The sequence below is a fragment of the Scatophagus argus genome, chromosome 16 (assembly GCF_020382885.2).
Source record: "Scatophagus argus isolate fScaArg1 chromosome 16, fScaArg1.pri, whole genome shotgun sequence".
NCBI classification, from domain to species: Eukaryota; Metazoa; Chordata; class Actinopteri; family Scatophagidae; genus Scatophagus; species Scatophagus argus.
Window position 1 is genome coordinate 21737328 of NC_058508.1, and position 22786 is coordinate 21760113.

At 45.4% G+C, this 22786-nt stretch overlaps 4 protein-coding genes across 9 annotated transcripts; 2 read left to right on the forward strand and 2 right to left on the reverse strand.

Moving 5' to 3' along the window:
- Window positions 1-211: 211 nt before the first annotated feature.
- On the reverse strand, window positions 212-4444 carry c16h16orf89 (chromosome 16 C16orf89 homolog). Its single transcript, XM_046414327.1, has 8 exons — window positions 4202-4444; window positions 3131-3283; window positions 2187-2337; window positions 1762-1879; window positions 1516-1678; window positions 1116-1220; window positions 739-828; window positions 212-435 (listed from the first exon to the last, which is right to left on the reverse strand). The coding sequence occupies exons 1-8, from the start codon at window positions 4377-4379 to the stop codon at window positions 332-334; spliced, it is 1062 nt and encodes a 353-aa protein (XP_046270283.1). The 5' UTR covers window positions 4380-4444; the 3' UTR covers window positions 212-331.
- An 838-nt stretch (window positions 4445-5282) lies between these two features.
- On the forward strand, window positions 5283-10413 carry alg1 (ALG1 chitobiosyldiphosphodolichol beta-mannosyltransferase). The gene is made up of 13 exons (XM_046414326.1): window positions 5283-5616; window positions 5938-6015; window positions 6471-6574; window positions 6809-6957; window positions 7182-7271; window positions 7695-7808; window positions 8046-8164; window positions 8287-8325; window positions 8408-8467; window positions 8554-8664; window positions 8787-8901; window positions 9182-9257; window positions 9936-10413. Exons 1-13 carry the CDS (start codon window positions 5325-5327, stop codon window positions 10065-10067), a joined length of 1479 nt encoding a protein of 492 aa, XP_046270282.1. The 5' UTR covers window positions 5283-5324; the 3' UTR covers window positions 10068-10413.
- On the reverse strand, window positions 10383-13139 carry eef2kmt (eukaryotic elongation factor 2 lysine methyltransferase). 3 transcript variants are annotated; one of them, XM_046414328.1, is made up of 8 exons: window positions 12963-13139; window positions 12492-12554; window positions 12329-12409; window positions 11955-12056; window positions 11416-11549; window positions 11106-11341; window positions 10606-10743; window positions 10383-10506 (listed from the first exon to the last, which is right to left on the reverse strand). In XM_046414328.1, the coding sequence occupies exons 1-8, from the start codon at window positions 13080-13082 to the stop codon at window positions 10403-10405; spliced, it is 978 nt and encodes a 325-aa protein (XP_046270284.1). In that variant the 5' UTR covers window positions 13083-13139; the 3' UTR covers window positions 10383-10402. The 3 variants fall into 3 exon arrangements, with proteins under 3 accessions (XP_046270284.1, XP_046270286.1, XP_046270285.1); XM_046414330.1 differs by having other exon boundaries at window positions 11955-12053; window positions 12963-13120; XM_046414329.1 differs by having other exon boundaries at window positions 10383-10511; window positions 12963-13120.
- Window positions 13140-13470: 331 nt separating this feature from the next.
- On the forward strand, window positions 13471-22639 carry pigq (phosphatidylinositol glycan anchor biosynthesis, class Q). Of its 4 annotated transcripts, none has more exons than XM_046414324.1 (14): window positions 13471-13607; window positions 15384-15576; window positions 15769-15955; window positions 16095-16291; window positions 16833-17029; window positions 17125-17256; window positions 17552-17672; window positions 18020-18146; window positions 18274-18427; window positions 19819-19930; window positions 20016-20096; window positions 20567-20681; window positions 21111-21172; window positions 21295-22639. In XM_046414324.1, exons 2-14 carry the CDS (start codon window positions 15424-15426, stop codon window positions 21445-21447), a joined length of 1791 nt encoding a protein of 596 aa, XP_046270280.1. In that variant the 5' UTR covers window positions 13471-13607; window positions 15384-15423; the 3' UTR covers window positions 21448-22639. The 4 variants fall into 4 exon arrangements, 3 of the variants coding, with proteins under 3 accessions (XP_046270280.1, XP_046270279.1, XP_046270281.1); XM_046414323.1 differs by lacking the exon at window positions 13471-13607 and adding an exon at window positions 14208-14351; XM_046414325.1 differs by lacking the exon at window positions 13471-13607 and adding an exon at window positions 14447-14906.
- Window positions 22640-22786: the final 147 nt, after the last annotated feature.

Sequence of the window (22786 nt, forward strand, 5' to 3'; positions counted from 1 at the left end):
CTCAAATGGCTTGGACAAATAGTTTGCTGAGGATCAGATTTCAGCCACTCAAATTATTTGTGACTAACAGCAACGTGTGATCATTTCCTGTAGGATTGGAGCATCGCTACTTGAGATTAACTAGATCCATATCTGTAGGTCTGATTCAGCACATGGGGAATCACAATCAAAGAGCACAATATTAAAGAAGTAAAGGTAGAAAAAACCCAGCATCCATCCCAGCATTTTATTAAGCATTTTCACCATCTTGTTCATGAAGAAACATTTTGTCTCCGACGGTGATGAACATCTCTGATTGGTTTTTCTGGTGTGGACAGGGTGAGGGGGGCGTTCAGGAGAGCGGCCTCTTCGTGATGTCCTGTTCTGTCAGGTAGTAGTTCAGGTACCCTCCCAGAGCACCGACAGCCACTGCCGTCATGTGACTGGAGCAGCCATCTGCGAGGTGACAAGGAAGGAGGAGGGACAAACCACAACAACAGTCATGAAATACTCCAATAAACTTTCTTTCAGAGGTGTAGCAGAAAACGTGTGATTCACACACACAGATGAAGAAGTGAAAACCGGTTTTAGTACGTTATACTTCATCTCTTCTGTCAGCATGAGCTGCATGTGACCCATCAGTCCGTCACCTGAAGAGCTGAGTGATGATTGGCGTCATATTAATGTACATTTCAGAGCCATAAGCTGATGAGCCAGGAGTGCCGACACTCCCCGATGAGGACTCATTGGCAAACTGACCTGGAAGTATCTTCTCCCTCCTCTTGACTCTCCTGTGGGGCTGCAACTGCTCCAGCAGCTCGTCTCCGATGATCTGAGACATGATGCTCTCTGAGGACATAAACACCACACCACATCAGCCAGTCATCAAAAACACAACGTGAAAGCTGATATTTTCAAAAATACTTGGCAGAAAAGACGGGGGACCGCTTGGCTCAAACAGGAAGAGCAGTGTGGTTTGGGATCACACAGAGTTCGCATCCTGAGGCTCTGAGGAAGTCGCCCACAGTTTGGCAGAGCATACATGATATGTCCTGAGACGTTCTATGCACAAGACTTTAATCATTCTTCATCTTCAAATCGTTTTCAGCCATAACTCAGGGACCCATAACACTCACTGTCTCTGCCGAAGCAGCCCTCTTCCTCGTCCTGCAGCCGGAGGATATGCTGCAGCCAATCAGCTTTGTAGAAGTCAGAGAAACCAGCCAATCCGCAAATTAGGACTGTTGACAGAGAGCAGGGGGACTCAAGTCAGTGGACATCTTTGTCTACATTGTTCTTCATTCTGCCTCTGCTCGTCCTGTCACTCCTGACAGCTTCAAGAGATTAACCTTTGAGATTAATACCATTTGATCAGATTTAACCGTGTGATGTCTTAAATTTCAGCTGGAAAATGATTTTGACCTTTCATAAACAAAACAATTAATTCACTGATTAAGAGTCTAGCTGGGAGATTAGATAAAAATTGTTACATTTTTAAAAATTCATTAATGTGTCAGAATCAAAGCAGACACTCACTGTTTTCAATGAAGATGTCGACCATCTGATCGGTCAGACCGTCTTTGATGATGTCCTGGTTGGTCTTCATCATGTTGGAGCAGAAGATCTTCTCGTAGCTGCGCTCCGTCATGTTGGCCCGGGACGCCCGAGTGTCTCCTTTCAGCAGGTTGGTGCAGCCCCTCTGAGAGGCAAACCCAAAGCAGAGAGCTGTTCAAACTGTTTCCAAATTAAAGCAAAAAATCAAGTTCGCTTTAAAAATCGCACCATTTGTCCAATCATGAAGTACAGCAGCTGGTGGGACAGAGAGTAGTATGGACAACCAAAGCGGGTCATGGTGTCCCGACAGGGCTTGGTGACGATGCAGGGCGTCCCGTTTGTCTTCCTGTTCACACAGACGTAAACAGTAAATAAGTGTCAGTATTCTTTACATCCCTAAGCAGCATCTGCACATCCTCCCAGGCCGCATACGACCTCCACCAATCAGAGGGAAGGGACACCTGACAGGCCGCGCTGGGGGAACAGTAATAACTGAGGCCAACCAAAGAGTGAATATTTACATTTTGTCAGAGCTGCTTGTGTCCCTTTTGGCAGCTGGACAGACAGAGGACACTGCTTAGGGAGACTTAAATGTGTCAGAGCCGATCTGAGCAGTGAATAAAGTATGTTTGTTCATGTTCATGTGTTCGTACCAGGTGCCCAGCAGCAGCGTCAGACATTTGTCACTGAGCTGCTCGTCGTAGCACTCGGTGGTCATGCTGGAGGGATAGACCAGGCTGGGATCTGTGGAGCTCCAGCCCTGAGGAATCGACCAGAAACCCCATGACAGCAGGGGCTCAAACTCTGCAAGGACAGAGGAAACAGATGAACATTTAAGATTCCTTTATTGTCACTCAGCACATATCAGAGACGCATAGCAGAATGAAATTATGTGCAAGGGCTCCTTTAACAAGCAGAACAGCAGCAGAAAAAATAAAATATTCTCAATAAATACGCATGAAAACACGAGATACAGGAAGGGCTGAGGCTATTGCACAAGAACACATTGCACACAGGATACAGGACAGGGCATGTAGAGTGCACAGTCAGTGTGAAGCCGAGCAGAAGCTGCTGTTAAACCTGGCAGTGCTGCCCCGCAGGCTGCAGCGCCTCACACCTGAAGCTAAGAGGGTGAACAGTCTCTGACAGGCTGTATGGAGGCCTTTAGGATGCTGCTCGCCCTGCTTTGGACCAGTTCCTCTGCAGGGGAGCTGCTGAAAACCGGAGTGTGCACGGACTGTTTGCTTCCGAAGTCGATCATCTCTTTGGTTCTTTCAAAATATGTCATTTACACATGTGCAACCATCGATAATCACTTTCAAATTTAAACTCATGTTGATATCATGTGACTGAAAACAGATGGATGTGATATTAGTCCAATTTGAACCTTTATTAACTCCAAAGGTCTTCTGAGAAGTTTGTGTTTGTTGACATTCTGTCAGAAAACTTCCAGTCTTTCCAGTTTGGTTGTTTTGGAGTGGCTTTAACTGCTACCTTGTGTTTACTTTACGTGTTAAATGCTGCTTGTTTACTTACTTCAGAGCGTTTTTGTACTCGTGTACTGCGACCACAGGATTTCTGTGAAAGTCCTTCTCACCTCTGTAGTACTTGGGGTCGCTCTGCTTCAGGGCGGCGAGGGCCTTGTTGAAGCTTTGATCGAGACGTTTGACCAGAGCCACGGCGGAGGTTCTCTGAGCCCAGCTGACCGGGTCGCTGTGAGGCCACGTCCGAACTGCTTCCTTCAGTTCAGCTGAGGCACCAACAGAAGGGTCAGGATCAGTGGGTCAAAACACTGTCTTTTACAGATCATGTGACAGGTTAAATCTGTAGCCAGTCAGTCAGTCACTCTGACCCAGACTGAAGCCTCTCTCAACTACTGGATGGACTGCCGTGAAGTTCTCCTGTTCCCCACACGATCACCTGTACTGACTTTGGTGATTCTCTCACTTTCCATCGTCAGGTCAACATTATGTTAACACCTGCAAAGCTAAAAATCCATCAGCCTCAGCTGCAGGATGTGAGGAAAAGGAAGCGATAACATTGTTCAATAATGTCAAGACTTGTGAGAAATGAGCAAACTTAGGATATTAAGTGTAACATTCCTACATACCCAAACACTGAATAGCTTATAGCCACTGAATAAAGAAATAAACAGCATTATGTTGAACATGCTTATACTGAACAGCTGGCAGTGAGCCTCAGGAAGACTCAGGACACCTGAACGGCACACGGGCCAGCTGGACCTTTATGGGACCCACTGGTATATAAAAGTAACAATACTGATTTTGTATTCAGCAGTTAAAACGCGCAGCAGAATTTTGAAGCCTGTACATCCTGTAGATTGTTGGTTTCTTCCCGTTCACATGCACTGCATTTCCCTTTAAGACAACTTGCTCTTATCACAGTTCTGCTGCGTAAAAAAGCACTTTACATCGACATGCCACTAAACCTTAAGAAGTCGGAGGAAAAGGAGGGCTTGTTTGGTGTCAGAGTCTAACTTTTAAACAATAAACCATTTCCCTCATAATTTCAGCCTAATCGGCGCAGAGTTCATTATTATATTTGTGCACTCGTGCAAATCCAAACCCACTCCGAATAAACATTACACAAATAATTTCCAGGTGTTTCAGGCCTGTCCCCCCCCTCCCCACAGGAGCTGTTGACGTACCCTGCAGCATGATGAAGCCGACCACCCCGTCCAGGTTGATGTGCTCGTGTTGCCGCTCCAGGAAGGTGGCTCCCCTGGAGAGGCTGGCCAGGATGTCGTCGATCACCTCCGCCCGCGACCCGCACACTGCGGCGAACAGAGTCAGCACTGCGGCCAGCTGGTGCCCCGCTGCCCGCATCTTCTCACACGGACGATCCCAGTCTGCAGACTCCGGGACGGGGAGGACTACATAACATGGGGGAGGAAAGTGAGGAGGGCGTGACGTCAGAGAGGTTGTCACTACGAAATCCAAACTTAAGATGGTAAAGAAATATTTTGGAAAATATCCTCACGTTAGTCCTTACACTGATGTCCGAAAGTTTGTAAAAGAAATAAACCGAAGCACGTTACATTAGGAGACCACCAGATTCGTTTTACTGTTGCCTCCATGGATTAAAATTTGAAACAAAAAATATCTGGCTCCAGGAAGATGGATGGATGGATGGACAAAAATATCTGTGAAGACAAACAGGCCTATGAGTACATAATATATAATACACAATCCTGCAGTCTTGACCACAACTAGTGATATCACATGTGGTGATGTACTCCGAAATGATGCCCAAAGAAGAATTGAATTTATTTGTGTTTTTGTAATATGGTGAAAGGAGTAATGCGAATGACGGCAGGACTGCATGAATACAGAGCGATTTTCTCCTGTCAAGTTTTCAGATTGTTTCAGCTGAGTGCAGGACAGGCAAACAAATTTATCCATTTATTTATTTTTATTTTAGTCAGTAAGATTAGAGAAAACTAAGAACCATTACAAAGAAACAGAATCAGCGTGTTTAACTAATTTTGTCTGATCGCGATAAAGAGAAAATATGTGAAGTAACGGAAATCTATTTTATGTTATTTTGGGTTGTTATTTTGTGTTCTTTTATGTTTTGTCATCAACATGAAATAGATTTTTCTTAAATCAATTAAGTAATTTAAGGAAAATTTATGTTATTACTGATAGCATGTTTATCCTGCGATGCTTGTTCCTTCCTTGAACCTGAACGCATCATGAAGTGTGCGGACCCTTTAAGTCTGAAGCTCCTCCTCCTTCACTGCACCACGTCATCACAAATCACAAACAAACATGGCGACGAACTGCAGCTGCTCGGCTTTTCTGACTGTATTTGCGCTAATTGCGGGACTTGTTGCGGTGTTTTATGTAACAGGTGTAAGTGTAAGATGGTCGGCCGTGTCTCTGGTTGTCATAACCGGCCTGGTGTTGCTGTGGTTACGGACGTTACGGCAGCGGAACGGTGGGACTGACCGGCGGGTGTGTGTGCTGGTATTGGGGGATATCGGTCGCAGCCCTCGGATGCAGTATCACGCGTTGTCCCTCAGCAAACACGGATATGCTGTAACTTTTGTCGGGTTTCTGGGTGAGACTTTTGCCCACTATAGCAGAGCTTCAGGTCGTCATTCATACTTTCTTATCAGTTTGCTTCATATCAGAGCGCCTGTCTAAAAACCTCAGCGGAAGCTGTTAGTAGATCATTAATATGTGAAGTAAATTAGAATGAATGCACAAAAACAAAGCTACGTCCCATGTATACGCATATTTTACGCATTTCATTAGATTTTTCGACAGTAAGTACACGCTTGCCTCATGATAGTTACTTAAAATTTAGAGGAGAGTAATTTAGAGAGTATCAGTGCAAAAGTTCACAAAAATAGAAGTGATTTTCCCCCTCTCATTTTAGAAACCAAACCTCATCAAGACGTACTGAGAGAGGAGAAAATACGGATCGTCCCCATAATAGATGTGAAGGGTGTTCAAGGTAACTGCAGCCAAGTTACTCTGTGTTTTATGTGCTGGGAGAAGTACTCAGGTCCTTTACTATAGTAAAAGTACTAATACCACACTGTGATAAGTCTCCACTGCAAGTAGAAGCCCTGCATTCAACGCCCTACTCTACCTACAGTGCATACATCCATGTAAACACGTGTATTTTACTTGTACTTGACCCACTGATATCTAAGTGCATGTGATTCAAGACGATTTTTACTGAAGTACGATCTGTACGGCTGATTTTCACTTTTACCTAAGTAAAATATTTCTGCATGATATCTTTACTCTGTAACCTTATCTTAACTTTTACTACAATATTAGAATGTCCTTTTGGTACCTTTTCCAACACTGTTGGTACTTGAGTACGGTACTTGAGTAAGAGTACTCAGCTACGTTCCACCACTGTTTGCATGTTTGTGGACGTTTACATGTTGTGTTTTCCAGCGGGACCTAAAATCCTCACGTACGTGACCAAGGTGCTGGTTCAGGGTCTGCAGCTTGTCCACGTGCTGCTGAAGATGGAGACGCAGGCTCAGATCCTAATGCAGGTACTGGATCACAGGCTGAAGGTGAAACTCTGTGCTGTGACGTCTGTATGTAGAGACAAGATTTTAAAACTGACACATCTGACAGTCAAAGCTGTGAATTGCTCCATCGGTAGGACTTTAGTTTTAGCTTTTTTACTTGCTGTGCTGCAAATCAACTTCAGTTTAACTGTAGCTCATGTTGCCCAGAAGTTTTAAAGCTTTCATAAAGCCTTGAGGCCTGTGTTTGTATCCCAGAATCCTCCGGGCTTGCCCAGCATCGCAGTGGCTTGGCTCGTGTGCGTCCTGCGTGGCAGCAGATTAATTGTCGACTGGCACAACTACGGCTACACCATCATGGCCCTGAGCCACGGCGGCAGACACCCGGTGGTCTGGCTGGCAAAGTGGTCAGTACTGTGAGGCTGGTGGTGAAGGGGACTGGTTCTTAATATTTTCTCGGCTGTCATGTTGAGATCACAGATTGATTTTCCTGAGATAATTGATGGATTTGAAAAGAAAAGCACCTTGAACTTTGTAGGATTTCCGTGTTTCTGAAGTGGGCCCAAAAGAATCACAGAATATTCCTTTATTTGTGACAGTGATGTGGCTGAGATGTTGTTTCTTCTTCCAGGTATGAACATGTCTTAGGTCCACTTGCCACTCACAGCCTGTGTGTGACCAACGCAATGAAGGACGACCTGCAGAAAAACTGGGGCATCAAGTACGATTTGTTTCTTTATATGTCATTAAAATGAGGAAGTTTCTCACATTGAGTGACTTGTTATCTCAAACTAAAATATTCATCATTATTTTGAGAAAGTTTCACATTATAACAACTGACAGGACATCTGGGATCTAACTGCTTCTCTAGCGACCACTAGAGGCGTTAAGGTCCATTACATCAGACAGAATGAAAGTGTGACATTGAAGAAACCCACAGAGGGACGATAACTGAGGACTTGTGTCCATTATGGTGTGGTGTCCATGATAAATTGTGTCACACTCAGTAATCCAGAGTGATGATTCCGATCAGTTTGTAATGCTGGTGGCAGTAAGAGTTCATGGGAGTGATTAAGATCGTAACCATTCTTCTTCACGTTTCACCTGGTAGCTAAGCCTGAGCATGACTGTCTGATGTCCACAGGGCGACGACTCTGTACGACAGGCCGGCCTCCATCTTCAGAGAGACTCCGCTGAGGCTGCAGCACGAGCTCTTCGTACGACTGGCCAACACGTATCCTCAGTTTCAGAGCAACAAGTGAGAAATGCTGCACGAGCTTCTCGTGTCTGTTTTTACAAGCACCATGGAGGTCACAACCTGAGCTTTAACGCTGAACTTTTCTGTCTTTATCTCCAAACAAATGATTTACTTAAAGCCTCCGAGCTTTTCCAAACGTATGCCGGCGCGTGCGGACACAAGTCAGATGATTTTATCTGAACTGGTTTACCCTGAAATCCACAAACTACCCTTACTGCCCTGCTGGGTGTCTTCCAGGTCTGACGAGGAGGACGAGGTGGAGAGGACAGTTTTCTCTGCTCGTCGCCTGACTGAAGACACGGTGAGCTTGAGGGCGGAGCGACCGGTGCTGTTGATCAGCAGCACCAGCTGGACAGGTGAAGAAGAGGAGACGTTACTGATCAAACCTAAACACTCGGGTTACTCGCCTCCCCTCCTCGCCTTCGTGATTTGTTTTGTCCCATCTGTGTGTTTGTAATCAGACTCCTTCTCTCCACAGAGGATGAAGATTTCTCCATCCTGCTGACGGCTCTTGAAGGTACGAGAGGTTTTAAACTGCTGCCGTTTGCCTTCTGTCGCACGTCATCCCGTCTCACCTCACGCCCGTTTGTTCCCAACAGAGTACGAAGGTTTCATTAAAGGAGGAGCTTCACTTCCATCTTTAGTCTGTGTGATCACAGGTGATCCTCTGCTCTCCTTCACAATGTCTGCCTCTGAACGGGAATCACTGGAGTGTGAGCGTGGTCTCATGTTTCTCTGTGTGCAGGTAAGGGTCCTCAGAAGGAATACTACAGGAAGCTGATTGACTCTCTGCAGTTAGAACACGTGCAGATCTGCACTCCCTGGCTGGAGGCGGAGGACTATCCTGTTTTATTAGGTGAGACGCAACACTAAACACTCCTAAACACTAAACCCACGCCTGAACAAGGGTCCAACATAATCGTTAAAACATAGCTTAAAGTGTGTGTGTGTGTGTGTGTGTGTGTTTTGTCCCGTCAGGTTCAGCAGATCTCGGGGTTTGTCTCCACAAGTCGTCCAGCGGTCTGGATCTACCCATGAAGGTGGTGGACATGTTCGGCTGCTGTCTGCCCGTCTGTGCCATCCACTTCGACTGGTGAGCTGCAGGACGACATCCACGATTTAGACTTTACAAACAAGACACAAACACACGGGACGTGAACTTCCCTCCAGCTTTTCATTGACGGGTGGAATAAATACGGTAGCCTGTAAGGGACACGTGCGGCGCTTTTGGTCTTCATTGTTCTGGTTTAAATCTACAAATTCATTTCAGCAGAACCGACGACACACTCCTTCAGAAGGTTCAGGAGCTTAAACGAATCTGTAGTTCTGAAACGTGTGTCAAAGTCATGACGGTGGTCGTTTTGTTCCCACAGTTTACACGAACTGGTGAAGCACGAGGAGAACGGACTGATCTTCAGAGACCCTCAGGAGCTCGCAGAGCAGCTCCAGGTGAGACACATCGGCACGATGCAGAAGACGTTCACTATAGGAAACAGTCCTGATTCGTCTCTCACTGTTCAAACAATCGAAATAAAGCTTTAATTCACCGCGTAGGGCTGAGCGATAAGGACAAAATCAAATATCGCTCTTCTTAACCAGATGCCTTCGTGCTGATATTGCAGCGACATTGTAGGGATGACAGTCAACCTCAAATCTAAACTACGTGTGTCCTCTTCGCTGTAGTTCTGTTTACCCGTCTGCAGAACTGCTGCAGAGCTTTTTAAAATACCGGCTGTAGGGACGTCTGCCTTCTCTTCATTGTAATGGAACTGAAGGGCACAAAAACACATTTGAAAAACCCAACAGCAAATTCTCTGTTCAGAGATCATGAGCTGGTTACTCAAGATAAACCACAGAGCTTGTGAGCAGCTTCATGTAGGAACTATTTTCTTTGTGTATCACTACGCAGAAGGAAACATTCATCTGCTCACAGACGGGAGGCTTGTGTTGAGGACAGCATGGGATGTAAACGTTAACGTTGTCCTGCTCGGCTGGGCTGCCATGTTAGTTAGCTTAGTTAGCGAGCATCTCGTCCCTGAGTCGAGTTTTTTTTTTTTTCCATTTAGCCCGACAAAATATATCAAACAAGCTTGTGTGTGTGTGTGTGTGTGTGTGTGTGTGGTTCAGTCTCTCCTGTCAGAGTTTCCCAGGTCAGACAGCAGACTGGGTGCATTCAGGAGGAACCTCCGCACCAGCAGAGGGCAGCGCTGGGACGACAACTGGGACCAGAACGTCCTGCCTCTGATCTCTGCTCCCTGAAGGGCCAAAAAATCCCATCAGACTTTGGTGCTGGTGGAAAACATGATGAGGTCAGAGAAAGATGTGAAGCAGAGTTTGTAGAGAAAGACAAACCGCAGTGCGAAGAGAATCGGACATTCATGTTTGGGTGAACTGTTCCTTTAACAGACCCTTTGACTTTGAAGGTGATTTGGCGTCCGTCTGTTCATTTGAGTGCTTTAAACGCAGCAGTGAAACGCGGGTGCTTCTCTAAACTCCCTCCTGTACGTGAACTTTTTATTCCAGTTTTTCCTCCTTCAGAGGACCTGAATGTAGAAAAGACACTTTGACTTGATGTTCTTTTGTATATAAAGTCTTTATTGTGTCACGTGTGCAGTCGGATCATTTCTATGGTGGAGGTTCTGCTGTAAGCGAACACGTGGCTGACGGGGCCTGGGATCACATGGTGGCTGATTCCCGCCTTTCCTGTCAGAACAAAACATCTTCAGTCAGTTCAGTGAAAAGAAAAGAGGTCACGGCTTCCCCGCCTTTCAGGACAGAATCAGACCGGACGCCTCACCGAGCTGCTGCTTGAAGCCGCCGTACGTTTCCTGGTTTCTGACGGTGGAGCAGACGAGGACGTCAGGAGATGAACGATTCAGGATCTTAGACAGCAGCTTCACCAGACTTCCTGCGATGTCGGGGTCAAACACCACATCTGCACCACAGGGAGGAAACCAGCGGAGTGCATTTACTCAAGTACTAATCTGAAGTACCTGTACTTTATCAAAGTATGTAAAATTCAATTCATAAAAGATGCTGAGCATGAAAAACGCTGTTCCAGCAGGTTCTGTGAACATTTACAGATCACAGGTGCGTCGGGTTACCTGACACACCTGTGATCTGTAAATGTCAGATAAACTGACGGCTCCTGCATTGTGTTCTCTTATCTCACACCAGAATAAAAGAGGGTTTAGTCAGGAACAGAAAAGATGAAATCAACCACAGCGATGGTGGAGCAGACTGAAAAAACAAATGAGAAAACTGCTGCAGTGACTCGGATGCAGACTGAACTCCGACCTGCAGCGATGACCACGTCAGCCCCGATCTCCGACAGCTGCTCCTCCGTGGCTGCCGTCCAGTCCAGCTCCTCCACGCTGACGGCAGGAGACGTCAGGCCGTTCAGACGGACGTTTTTTCTCAGCTTCTGCAGGACGCTCGGGTGGCAGTCGCTGAAGACGAATCTGCTCGGACTGCAGGAGCGACAGATGGTGATGCCGGTCAGCCCCACGCCGCTTCCCAGCTCCAGCACCGTCCTGCAGGCAGGAGCGGGGGGTTCAGCATTTTGTCTCTCCTAATGGAGTTTCTTGTGGTGGTCGTGTGTGCGTACCTGCCAGCGAAGGCCTGCTGGTGGTCCAGAGCCCACTCTGCCAGGTAGAGAGCAGCCTCCCAGGTCACCAGGCCGGTGGTCCCCTCGGAGATCAGAGCGACGCTCTCCAACAGGCTGACGGCATCACCGCTGGGCTGCAGGGCCCACACAGCAACAAAATGTTGGACTCTCAGTTTGGACCCACAGATGCTTCATTTATAAAACTGCTCTCAGGATCCAGACTAAAAGATGAAAACAGTGCACATGCACCTGCAGGAGTTTACTTTTCATTAACCAGTTTTGTACCTGCAGATGAACGATGTTTAACTTCTCCACTCAGAGCTCGTTATCTGAGCAGCGTTTGAACAAACTACAGATTGCTTCTGCATGTTTGAGCTCCTGCCTCCTCAGAGTACAGAAGTCCGGTTGAGAGAAACCATGCAGATCAAACATGGATTCTGTTTCTGCTCTGCGTGTCGGACAACATGAAGACGGCTGCAGCGCAGATGTTTGTTTTTAACCTGGTCGTGACCCACTGGAAGAAGAGTGTTTTCTGGTACCAGTAAGTAGTTTTTGTAGCACTCTGTCGAGTCTTCAGCTCCCACCACCTCAGCCAGAGCGTCGTACAGTTCGTCCAGGGGGTCGCAGCCCGCAGCCTCCTGCTGCGGACAGACAACACAACAGGAAATGTGTCACCTTAAAAGTCTGTCCTGATCGGCCAGCTGAAATATTTAAGGTGGTTCATGTGAAGTTTAGGGAAAGAAAACCTTTGACAGGTCAGTAAGTTGTACAATAACTCCTGGAAATAAACGTGTAACTTGACACTAATTATATGTCAAACAGAGACAGTAATGTTAATCAGGGAATAATAATGCACAGAAAATAATTAAAACATTAAAAAAAAGATTTAAAGACAGACTGGCAGAGCACCAACCCGTCTGATGAGTTCGGACAGGAAGAGCCTCCGGAAGCGGACTGAAGGTGGAAACTTCCGGCACAGAGAGTGAAGACACGTCTGTCAAACAAAACATTCGTTAACGTTTCTGATCGACGCTTCAGGAAGGTTTTGACACCATGAAAGACATGATAAAAGTGACCTGTTTTAAGATGTCTGAAATCAAGTCTGACGATTTGGTGCTTTCAAGGTCTTCTTCTAAAAACTGAAAAGAAGAAATTATCTGTTAGAAATGACCGTGTGTTTTCAAAACTTTAACATAATGTTGATATAATGGAACTTAATATTTCTTTCAGAATTCAGAAAAAGGTCAGAATACCTTAAAATCAGATATTTTATATTTTTCACAGATTTTTACACATTTTAGCCACCTTTATTTCAAATTTTTAACACCAATCTTCTGTCTCCTGCTACTTGTTTTAATTCCGACCTGCTGGCGGGGATTATACAGAAATGTCTGCTTATTTATGACATAATTTCAGTGATATTCTGAGACTGAGCATAATCTCCCCAAAACCAGAGACAAGAACTGGACTCATAATTGAATGGAGTTTCGCTGAACGGCATGAATGGAGACGTGATAAAACCCGCCTGCCAGCGCAGCGTCACTCACCGTCCAGGGAAACGAAGCCAGACGACTCATGGCGAAGAAAGACACCCGAAAATCCCGCAAAATATCCGTCTTATTAACGCTTTTCCTGTCTGAGATGTGCTTCTGCCCTGTGCACTCCATGCTCAACGTGTCTTTGTTTACTTCCTGCTTACCCACAAGTCTTCGCGGTCATATATCGCTAAACCTACCGGGTAGTGTAGTTTTTAATTCAAATAAGTTTATGGGTTAATAATAAAAGAAAAAAAACATACAGATTTTGAACTTGGATAAAGCGTGCAATAAAAGTTGCAAACAGCACTCACCCCATAAAATCGAAAGCTAGAACGTATTGATAGAGTAACATATCTAAATATATATTTATATTTTAGATTACTTTTATAACAAGTAAGTTCCAAATCATTTCAACATTCAAATGTTTAGATTTACAGCTACATTTAGGGCTAAGTTTAGTGAGTTTAATGTCTCCTTGTAAGAGATTTAGCCTTAAAATGTTTGATGCTAAGGAGTTATGAAGAGACTTTTGTTGTTTTTAGTTTTTTTGGTGGTTTTTATCCCGCTCTTTTCTTGCTGTGTCACTGCGGGAGGAGATAAAACACTTTACAGTTGGGCCAACTCCTCATTCACCAATACACTGACCATCTACTGGTGAGTAGCAGGCATGTTTTACGTTTTGGAATTTATTTTGGTAATTAGAGATTTCACTATGTTGTCCAAATATAAGCAAACATTTTCCTGTTTATGTGTATTTACCAGGAAATATATTTAACACTCCATGGAGTTACTACTTTAAAATTAAATTGATTTACAATAAAATGCACAAACATCAATGAATTATTGATTAAATAAATAAATACTGTAGGCTGTGTACTGTGTACTAACCACTGGAGTTGTTCCCACATTTAATTATGCAAAATTCGTGTTTTTTTTCTCATCAATCAGTATACACACACACACAGATAACAAATATCCTAAACATTTTCGCCGTGCAGAGGGCAACAACGCGACCGCCTATGACAACGTAGAGATAGACGTGATAACATAAGAAAACTTTACTAACAGCACTTTCAAACTACGGTGACTAAACCAACTTTGAGGTGGTCGACAAAAATGTTTGAAATAAATTTTAAAAATCGCTGAGACTTTTCATAATTGATTTTGCCAAGTACATCTGAGATTTCCAAGCTGAAATCGTAATTTTTAAATAACATTTCTTTAAGAAAATAAAACTGGACGGTCGTGATTAAAGGAACAGATACGGTGTTGAACGTGTGTTTCTCTCCGGTCCATTTTATGCGCTGGACTGTAAACAAAGATGGCGCCGCTCTGCTCAGCTAAACTCTGCTCGATGTCCTAAATGAACGGTGAAAGCCTGTGTTGGTATTAAACAGGGTAAATAATGTATTTTCTACGCACCCATGTTGTGCCTGCTTTGTTTTTGTACAATTTTACTTTTCTGTTGTATGATGTAGCTTCGTTCAAATAATTAAATGTGATTTATAGCAGTTTTAGTCACAGGACTGTTGGAGCAGGAGTTAAGACTCGAGGAAAGAATCAACTGTCCATTATTTTCCATATAAATGTCTGGTAATTTTGTCATATTCTATCGGTAATTTTCCACATTTGTTAGTTGTGGCGGACACTACAACTAGCCTACTTTCCTGAGCTAGCTTGGTCATTGACGTTACTGTCGCGGACATCAATGACAATCATCCCCCGGGCTTTACATGTTGCCACAACAACACGCTTCAAACTCGATATTTGAAGGGCATAAAACGAGGTCAGCCGCCCAGTACTGATACGTTCCGTTTGTTCACCAAACTCCCTGCAAAAAAGTAGCAAAGTTTATATGTTGCTGGTCGCTGTTTATCTAGAAGAACACTCTTTTCGAACGGGAGGGTTTTTCCTCATTAGCAAGGAACAGCTCTTCAATTCGGCATACATCAGGTATGATTATTACAATTTATTTTTAAATGTACTTCAGGTTTTTTTTGACATATGGAAACAGCAGCATGTGAGTGACAGACACGTATATCTTGATTTCTGTATTTAAGCCGTTGCTCGTTTGACATCTTGTTTCACTTAAATAATCCCAGTTTCTGTCCAAAACATCTCTTTCAGCTCACAAAGCATAAAAGGAACTTTTACTCTGATAACTGACTGATAAATTTGCTGAACAACATTAAACTTCTTGTCCTGCAGGATCCTTGACTTTTTAGCTCACAGTTCAGCTAATCCTATTGAGAAACTTATTATTTAAGTTTGGATAAGACAGTGTTGTACATCCTAAACATTTCTTAAAGAAGACTTTGCTGCTCATAGCTCTTGAATTGTGCTATTTCCTCCTGTTCCTGTTTTTCATGGCTTTTGTGTACAATAATAGAAAAGAAGCCCCCTGACCTGGTGATTGTCTCTCTCTGTCAGATCATCAGAGCTGCTGGAGGCTGAACGCTGAGCTGAAATTATGGTGCTGAAGATCTTCTTCCCGCAGTGCTGTAACCTGGCGGACAGCGGACTGCTGGTTGGCCGCTGGATCCCTGGTCATGACTCTGCTGTGGTGCTGGCGGTCATCCACTACCCGTTCATCCCCGGACAGGTCAAACAGTACATCCAGCAGGTCAGTGCAGAACCAGGCAGGCCTCAGGTCCGGATTAGTTTGTCGCTTTGATTAAACATAAATATCTGGCAAATATTTTGTGATAATGAATTTGTTTAACTTGAACCAAAATTAAAAATGCTATTCCCAAACACACACAGATTTGAGAAGGTTCAAGAGTGAAAAGTTACTCCTCCATCTTGTTTCACCCAGATGCAGGCCCAGAGTGGGGTGGAGCTGTCGGTGCTGGGCTCCTGGAGTTTACCCAAAGAGGGTCAGGAGGGCATGGAAAGCTTCCTCAGAGACCTCAGCACCATGTTCCCCCAGGAACGCTGGCTCCAGATCCACCGCGAGGTGGGAAAGACGGGCTTCACCTGCCAGGTCCTCACCCGAGATGAGAGTAAGACCCTCACACTGAAACTCACTGGTTTCATGCTGGAGCGCTGGAGGCTGAGAGCTTTCACTTTTCACACAGTTCAGAGTGTTTGATAAAGAAAGTTATCAGGAATTGATCATGAATTCATCTTTGTTGTTACCAGTTGGAAAAGCAGGTCAGCGGGCGACTGAGAAGGTGAATGACGAAGGTGACCGAGAGGCTGGAGGTGATGAAGAAGAGCAGGAAAAGGAGGAGAAGGTGATCTTCATCCACTACGAGCAGAGGAAGGTGATGTTGTCGCAGCTTCACCCTGTCGAAGTTCCCGACACTGAAACCGATCCACCGTCTGAGCTGAGACAGGTACTGCTGCCCATTTGAACTCCTGGTTTTTATCCTGTAGGAAGCAAGACTGAAACTTTGAAAATGCGGCTGAAGGATCCCCTGTGATTGTTTTTCTCCTGAACTGCTGCAAATAATCCCAAAGGGAAGAAGAACGACATAGCAGCGCGTCGCTCTTCTCTGTATTAAGTGCACGTGCTCAGCTTCTCGCTCTTCTTCGTCTTCTGCCTCTTTTGATTTAAGCAGCACAGCTTGTGCGGGTCAGTCCTAAACTCCTAAACCCTGAGTCTGGTTTTCCTCCAGTCTCCATAGAGACGTACTCCTCCATACTCATCACCACACATTTTATATCGTCCTTCATCTAAAGTTCAACACTTTGCCCTGATTCTCATTTGATTGGTGGTGTTAAACTTTCTCTGCTTGGTGAAAGGCTGAGATGACCCAACTTCATGATAATTTCACTTATTGAGTTATCATTTTACAAAGAAAATACACACGGTCAAATTAACTCTCTCCCGGTTCAGTTTGTATCCTGGTGCTGACCTCGTCTCCTCTGGTCCAGGTGTTCCAGACGGTGGCTCGCAGCCAGCCTCTGTTCTTCCTGGACAGGTACGACGACGGGCCGCTGAAGTCGACACACTGGCAGTCTGAAGGTCGAGAGGCCAGCATCATCATGGAGCTGCTCAAACAGGTGTCCGTCCCGCTGTGTCTGCTCATCAGCTGGCTGCTGTCCATATGGACTTGGATCTGTGACCTCCGGTGAGCTGAGAAACTCAGGCTGGTCAAAGTCTGTCTGTCTGTCTGTCTCTACTGCCTGACTGACTTCTGTCTGATTTGTTTTATTTTCCCTGTAGGATCTTCAGTCTTTATCCGCTACGCTTCCTGTCCAGTAAGCTGTCCACCTGCTGCCAGCTCAGCTACAGAACCGAACACATGAGGACGCTCAGCTCAGTCAAACCGTCCGCCGGACACACGCACTTCATGAGGTGATCGTTTGTAAAAGCAACCTGGTGATGTGACTCAGTTTAAAACTTTGTAAAAGTCACATCAGCAGGCGTGTCAAAGCTTCTCCCAGCAGTCACAACAGACGAGCGGCTGTGTTTAAAGTATGACAGAAAGGATTCGTCGCCTGGTGGGACTGACTTTCTGCAAAGTTAGAGAAGTGAATGTTGTCTTTGTGCATCAGGGATGTGAGTTTTAGCCTGATGCTTGGTGTGAAACTCCACCTCCTGTTGTTGCTTATCTGTCTGTCTGTCTGTCTGTCCGTCCGTCCATCTGTAGGAAAGCCAACATCTTGGTGTCGTTCCTGGTGGACGTGGCTCTCGGCATGTTGCTCATCTCATGGCTCTACAGAGACGACCACATCACCATGTTGGCCAACACGCTGGTGCCTGCGGCCGACGTAAGATTTTAGCTCAGCGAGTCACGTTAGTTGACCGTAGCGCCAGATTGTCGTGGAGCGAGATAGATGAAACTTTGACACTCACGTTGTTAGTCAGGCTGATGTGTGTTTAGCGGTTTGACTGAGCGGGACACCACATCACCAGTTTAATTCTAGTTGAAGAGGTTTGTTGGCCCTCAGTTTTTCCTCCTCACTTTTCTTATAAGGCAGGTGCAGTAATGAATCCACACCAAATGAGTTTAAGAAAAGTTTTCTGCTCTCTGAGTGTGAACAAACAGTCAGTGTGTGAGGCTCTTGGCTGCGTACTGTCAGAACGTTTAGACTGAAATAAAGATACTTCTTCTCAGCATGTGGCCAAAGAGCTGGAGGAGCTGCTGCAGTGGCTGATGGGAGCTCCCGCAGGGCTGAAGATGAACCGCGCCCTGGACCAGGTTCTGGGCCGCTTCTTCCTCTACCACATTCACCTGTGGATCAGTGAGTGGCAGCATACACACACACACACACACACACACACACACACACTCTCAGGGCTGCTGCTGTTGGCCCCTGGAGGCTCTGCTCTGATCAGAGCTTCACCTCAGTGTATCGTCTCTCCATCCAGGCTACATCCACCTGATGTCTCCCTTCATGGAGGCGATTCTGTGGTACGGCGGCCTGTCAGCCTGCCTGGGCCTCACCTTCGCCCTCTCGCTGCTCTCTGATATGGTCGCTCTGCTCACCTTCCACATCTACTGCTTCTACGTCTACGGCGCCAGGTGACAAACAGCGAGGGGCTTAGCTGAAGCAGAATGTGAAGCGTGTTGGTCATAATTATGGGAGTTTACATACTCAGAAATACTTTTCCTCTTGATTCGCTGCAGGGGGCGTATTTCTCCAACCTGTTCTTCCTTCTGTTGCTGTAGTCAAGACAAATTAATTACAGCTCATCAGAGTCTTGGCTTAAGCTTTCTGAGTGGCGTTGTGGGGGTCGGGTGGAGGTGGGAACACAGATCTCACTGCCTCCATCTACACCTGTACAAAACAGAATCTGATCCTCCTGTTGGCCTTGAAATGTTTCCTGTGTGAACTTAGACTTTTTTCCTTTCTATGATCTTTGACAAAAGGTTGAGGACATCTGAAAAACATTAGGAAGCGTTTTGCAGGCGATGTTGAGCTGAATTTCATGACAGTTGACTTTTGATTGTCAGTGATGAAAGGACAGGCTGGCCAACGCTGTCGCCCTCTTTGGGCTCTGCTGTTAACGAGGACAGAAATAACCTTTACAAACCATGTTTGCAGGTGGCCACCAGGGGGCGATCCAGATGTTTTGGCTTCTCGTGTTGTTTGTTTTTATATGCAGTTAATAAAATGAGCATAAGAAATGTTGTTGGAGCTGTGGAACTTAAAATCAGGTGTGCATAAACTACAGGCCACAAACTTCTTTTCAAAACACAACAAAGTGAAGTCATCAGTTACTTAATCGTCCCTTCACCTAAACATTTAAACTCACTGGGTCTTTATGTTGTATTGTTTGTGAATCTTTTGTAATTTGATAACAGTTCACCAGAGTTCATCCCTGTTCAGTGATTAAACCTTAAATCTGATGGTATTTGAACCCGTAGTTTGGTTAAACCTCAGCTGTTGAAGCTCTCGCCTCCTTTGAGCTCCTCCTGGGTGGAGGTCTGATGGCTGATGTGTGCAGTGATGGCAGGCTGAACGTTGTGATAATCGGGTTGGATGCTGGAGGAAAGGATTGACTAAATTATGCATTTGCTCTAAAGATAGCTTGGCTCCCTCGCCCGTGCTGCATAATGAAATATTACCCACTTTCCTTGTTACGTATTTATGCTCCAGCAGCTCTTGGAATGTGAGCGCGATTTTAAATTCAGCCTGAGAGCGTTTGTCAGAGTAACTTATTAAATCTGAGCGTCTGGTCCTGAAAATATCTCCTGCTGTTCCTCCCCCGCTCTTCACTTTCCACATTGGAGAGGATGAATAAAATCTTCAGGAACTTCCTCAGAAATGTATGCTCTCGTATCAGGACAATCGCTTTCAGTCGTCACTTCAGACCCTCGCGAAGTGTGTCGTACCTGCAGCTCTCTGCCTGTGTTTTCTCGTTTTCTCGTTTTCAGTTTCATGAGCTGCTCTTGTCTCTCGTGTCTGTCAGGCTGTACTGTCTGAAGATCTACGGCCTCTCGTCTCTCTGGAGGCTCTTCAGAGGGAAGAAGTGGAACGTCCTGCGGCAGAGGGTGGACTCCTGCTCCTATGACGTGGACCAGGTAACACACACACACCCACGCACACACACACACCCCACAGAGATACAGACGTTTGCTGTGAGTGTGTTTGTTTGTGTTGCTTCAGCTCTTCATTGGAACGCTGCTCTTCACCATCCTGCTGTTCCTGCTGCCCACCACAGCCCTCTACTACCTGGTCTTCACTCTGGTAAGACAACATGACACATTAGAGCTGCAGTCTGTAAGATGTGTCCAGAATTTCAGTTTAAAACATTACAAAAATGAACTCACATCATCAACAGAATGTGAAGAAACAATCTGCTGTAGCTGACGCGTTAACGGCGAGCGGCGGCCCGTCCTGTCTGTAGGACAAAGGAAACAGTCTGTTTGCAGAACGTCCAACCTTCTCAACTCAAGTTTCTTTCTTTCACTGAGCTAAGACGAGCTGAACTCATGTCAGTCATGTCACTCACTTCATTCGAACGAGACAGAAGCAAAATAAAACCGTCTTGGTTTGTCTCGCCTCCAGTTTTTTTGACAGAAACTGCACTGACTTCTCACCACCTTTTAAAAAGCTAAAACAGATTCTCGATGGAGAAGCTCGATGGAGAAGCTAAATGTGCGCTTTAGGTGCAGAGCACGTGCAGTAACAGACTCCTGTGTCCCTGTGTGGTGCAGCTGCGGCTGGTGGTGGTGCTGTTCCAGGGCGTCCTCCACCTCTGCGTGGACCTCATTAACTCCTTCCCTCTGTTCGCCGTGGGCCTCCGCACCTGTCGGCCCTACAGACTGGCAGGTATGTGAACTCTGAGACAGTTAATTCTCTCCTGATTCGTCTGGTTTCTGAACCGTCCGGCCTAAAGTCACTCGTTAAACCGATACTGCAGCAGCACCCTAACATGGTCAGAATCAACTTTAATTTAGGTTTTGTAGAGCTCATAGGAGCGAAGGTCCAGCATCTGGTCTGAAGCAAGTGAAGGTTTTTGTACAGCAGAACCTGCTGCTTAGGCTCAAGCCTCATTGGCTTACAGAACGTCACATGAAATCCGCCCCTTTTTAGCCAAACGGTTGTGATTGGCCCGTCTGAGCTCGCAGGTCGATCGGCTTCCCAGGCTGGTGAAGCAGGGCGTCTGCAGGTCCTTTAAATGTCTCGAAATGAGTTTTGTGGGTGGATGAAGGGTGGATGACGTGTCCTCTTATCCATGTGTGTGTCCTGTTCCCTCAGAGGGGGTGAAGTTCAGGGTGCTGTGTGAGGAGCCTGGGACGGCGCTTCACCTGCTGATGGAGGTGAGAGGTCACATTTTGTGTTTTGTGTCTCCATCTGAAATGTACAAGTTCATCAAGTGAGTAACTTTTGTCTCTTTTCAGTGTTGGTTTGCGTTCTCAGGCTCTTGTGTTTCCTCCCTCAGATTAACCCTCTCAAGTGCAGCACGGCGGTTCAGACCTACCGCATCCCGACGTACAGCTGCTACCCCAGAGACTCGTGGACAGCCCTGGTCAAGAAACTGTTTGTCGGGGAGCTGATTTACCCCTGGAGACACAAAACCACCAAGACCGACTGAGAGACACGAGAGGGAGAGAAAGACCAGGAGAGACGAGGGAAGGGAGGAAAGGGAAGTGACTGAATTACAAATGAGACCGAGGGGGACAAAGGGGACAAAGGGGACGAGGGCGAGCTGACTGAAGAGGGTCACAGAAAGAGTTTCTGAAGCTGCCAAAGTTTTTACCTGAACAGCTTGAGGAAGAACAAAAATGAGTCAAGCCAGCAAGTAGTCGCGTCCTGCTGTGGTTACGAGAACTGCGATCATAAACTGACGGTCAGTGCATGTTGGATTCTGAAATGAAAAGCGTGAAGGTAGGAGAGGACCTGAGTTCGAGTCTCAGTTCTCGCTCACCTGAGAGTATTTTGTTTTGAATCGTCACCTGGTGCCTTTGTGTAAATGAAGACATTTCTACCATCAGTCCACACAGGAAAGACACAAACTGGAGCCTAAAGGTTCACCAGAAAAACAGTTCAAACCTGCAACACTTAAACTTCCAAATTTGCAAATTTTAGAAGTTGTGTTTAAGGGAGACCGTTTGACTTTTGTAACCACAGGTGACATCAGCCTGAGTCCGCTAACAAGACTTACCTGCACTGACCCTGTAGATAGTAGTGACGTCTCGCCTTTTATATCTCAAACACTAGCAGGAGTTTACTTCAAATGATACTAACTGGACACACTTTTTCATTTATTTGAAATATAAATCTGAATCTTTAAGAGCTCTATTTAGTGTTTATTTATCGCCGTATTTCCTTCACTCTCTGACACAAACAGTCATGATTTACTGTTATGGGTTAACGACTGATTCGGCTCATTTTGTCAGCGTTTGTTTTGTTCGTTTATTCATGTTCCTGTTGGCGTCTTGTAGCTAAATTCTGTCCTTGAACTCTGTATAACCTGAACCGGCTCTCGTTCAAAGCGGCGAGTCAACAGGTTGGGAGTCAGTAAAAATAGATCGAAGATGCATCATTCAACTCTTTTTAAAAGATGATTTTCCAAATGTTAGACTGTTTTTTTTTAAGTGAATTATTTCTGTTTTGTCTCTAAATCTTTCCTCCCTGCTCTTCAGCACCCTTAACACCAGCGTGTCATTTCGACAGTGAAACCACTAAAATCTGTTTTCTTATTTTCATTAATCCTTCGTTTTATCATCCCCGTTTAGCTGTTCTAAATGTTCTATGGCCATTTAATAAAATTCATACATATTTAATATGCTGATGTGTCCTCTTTTTGTATGATCTGATATTAAGTATTCATGAACTGCAGATAAAAAACTGAACAGAAACGGGTTTATGTGATTTAATCTCATCTATAATGTCAATAGGAGACAAAACCCAGAGCTTAATTCCAAACAGGA

Excerpts from the sequence above, each read along its gene's own strand:
- c16h16orf89 (XM_046414327.1), bottom strand. The coding sequence starts at position 4,379 with ATGCGGGCAGCGGGGCACCAGCTGGCCGCAGTGCTGACTCTGTTCGCC. Across the intron at positions 1,679-1,761 it reads ACTTCATGATTGGACAAATG|AGGGGCTGCACCAACCTGCT; the intron begins GTGCGATTTTTA and ends TTTGCCTCTCAG. Across the intron at positions 436-738 it reads GAGGGAGAAGATACTTCCAG|ATGGCTGCTCCAGTCACATG; the intron begins GTCAGTTTGCCA and ends GTCACCTCGCAG.
- alg1 (XM_046414326.1), top strand. The coding sequence starts at position 5,325 with ATGGCGACGAACTGCAGCTGCTCGGCTTTTCTGACTGTATTTGCGCTA. Across the intron at positions 8,665-8,786 it reads GGACTATCCTGTTTTATTAG|GTTCAGCAGATCTCGGGGTT; the intron begins GTGAGACGCAAC and ends TTGTCCCGTCAG. Across the intron at positions 9,258-9,935 it reads AGCTCGCAGAGCAGCTCCAG|TCTCTCCTGTCAGAGTTTCC; the intron begins GTGAGACACATC and ends TGTGTGGTTCAG.
- eef2kmt (XM_046414328.1), bottom strand. The coding sequence starts at position 13,082 with ATGGAGTGCACAGGGCAGAAGCACATCTCAGACAGGAAAAGCGTTAAT. Across the intron at positions 11,342-11,415 it reads CAGCAGGCCTTCGCTGGCAG|GACGGTGCTGGAGCTGGGAA; the intron begins GTACGCACACAC and ends TCCTGCCTGCAG. Across the intron at positions 10,507-10,605 it reads CGGCTTCAAGCAGCAGCTCG|GCGGGAATCAGCCACCATGT; the intron begins GTGAGGCGTCCG and ends CTGACAGGAAAG.
- pigq (XM_046414324.1), top strand. The coding sequence starts at position 15,424 with ATGGTGCTGAAGATCTTCTTCCCGCAGTGCTGTAACCTGGCGGACAGC. Across the intron at positions 15,956-16,094 it reads GGTCCTCACCCGAGATGAGA|TTGGAAAAGCAGGTCAGCGG; the intron begins GTAAGACCCTCA and ends TGTTGTTACCAG. Across the intron at positions 21,173-21,294 it reads CGCTTCACCTGCTGATGGAG|ATTAACCCTCTCAAGTGCAG; the intron begins GTGAGAGGTCAC and ends TTCCTCCCTCAG.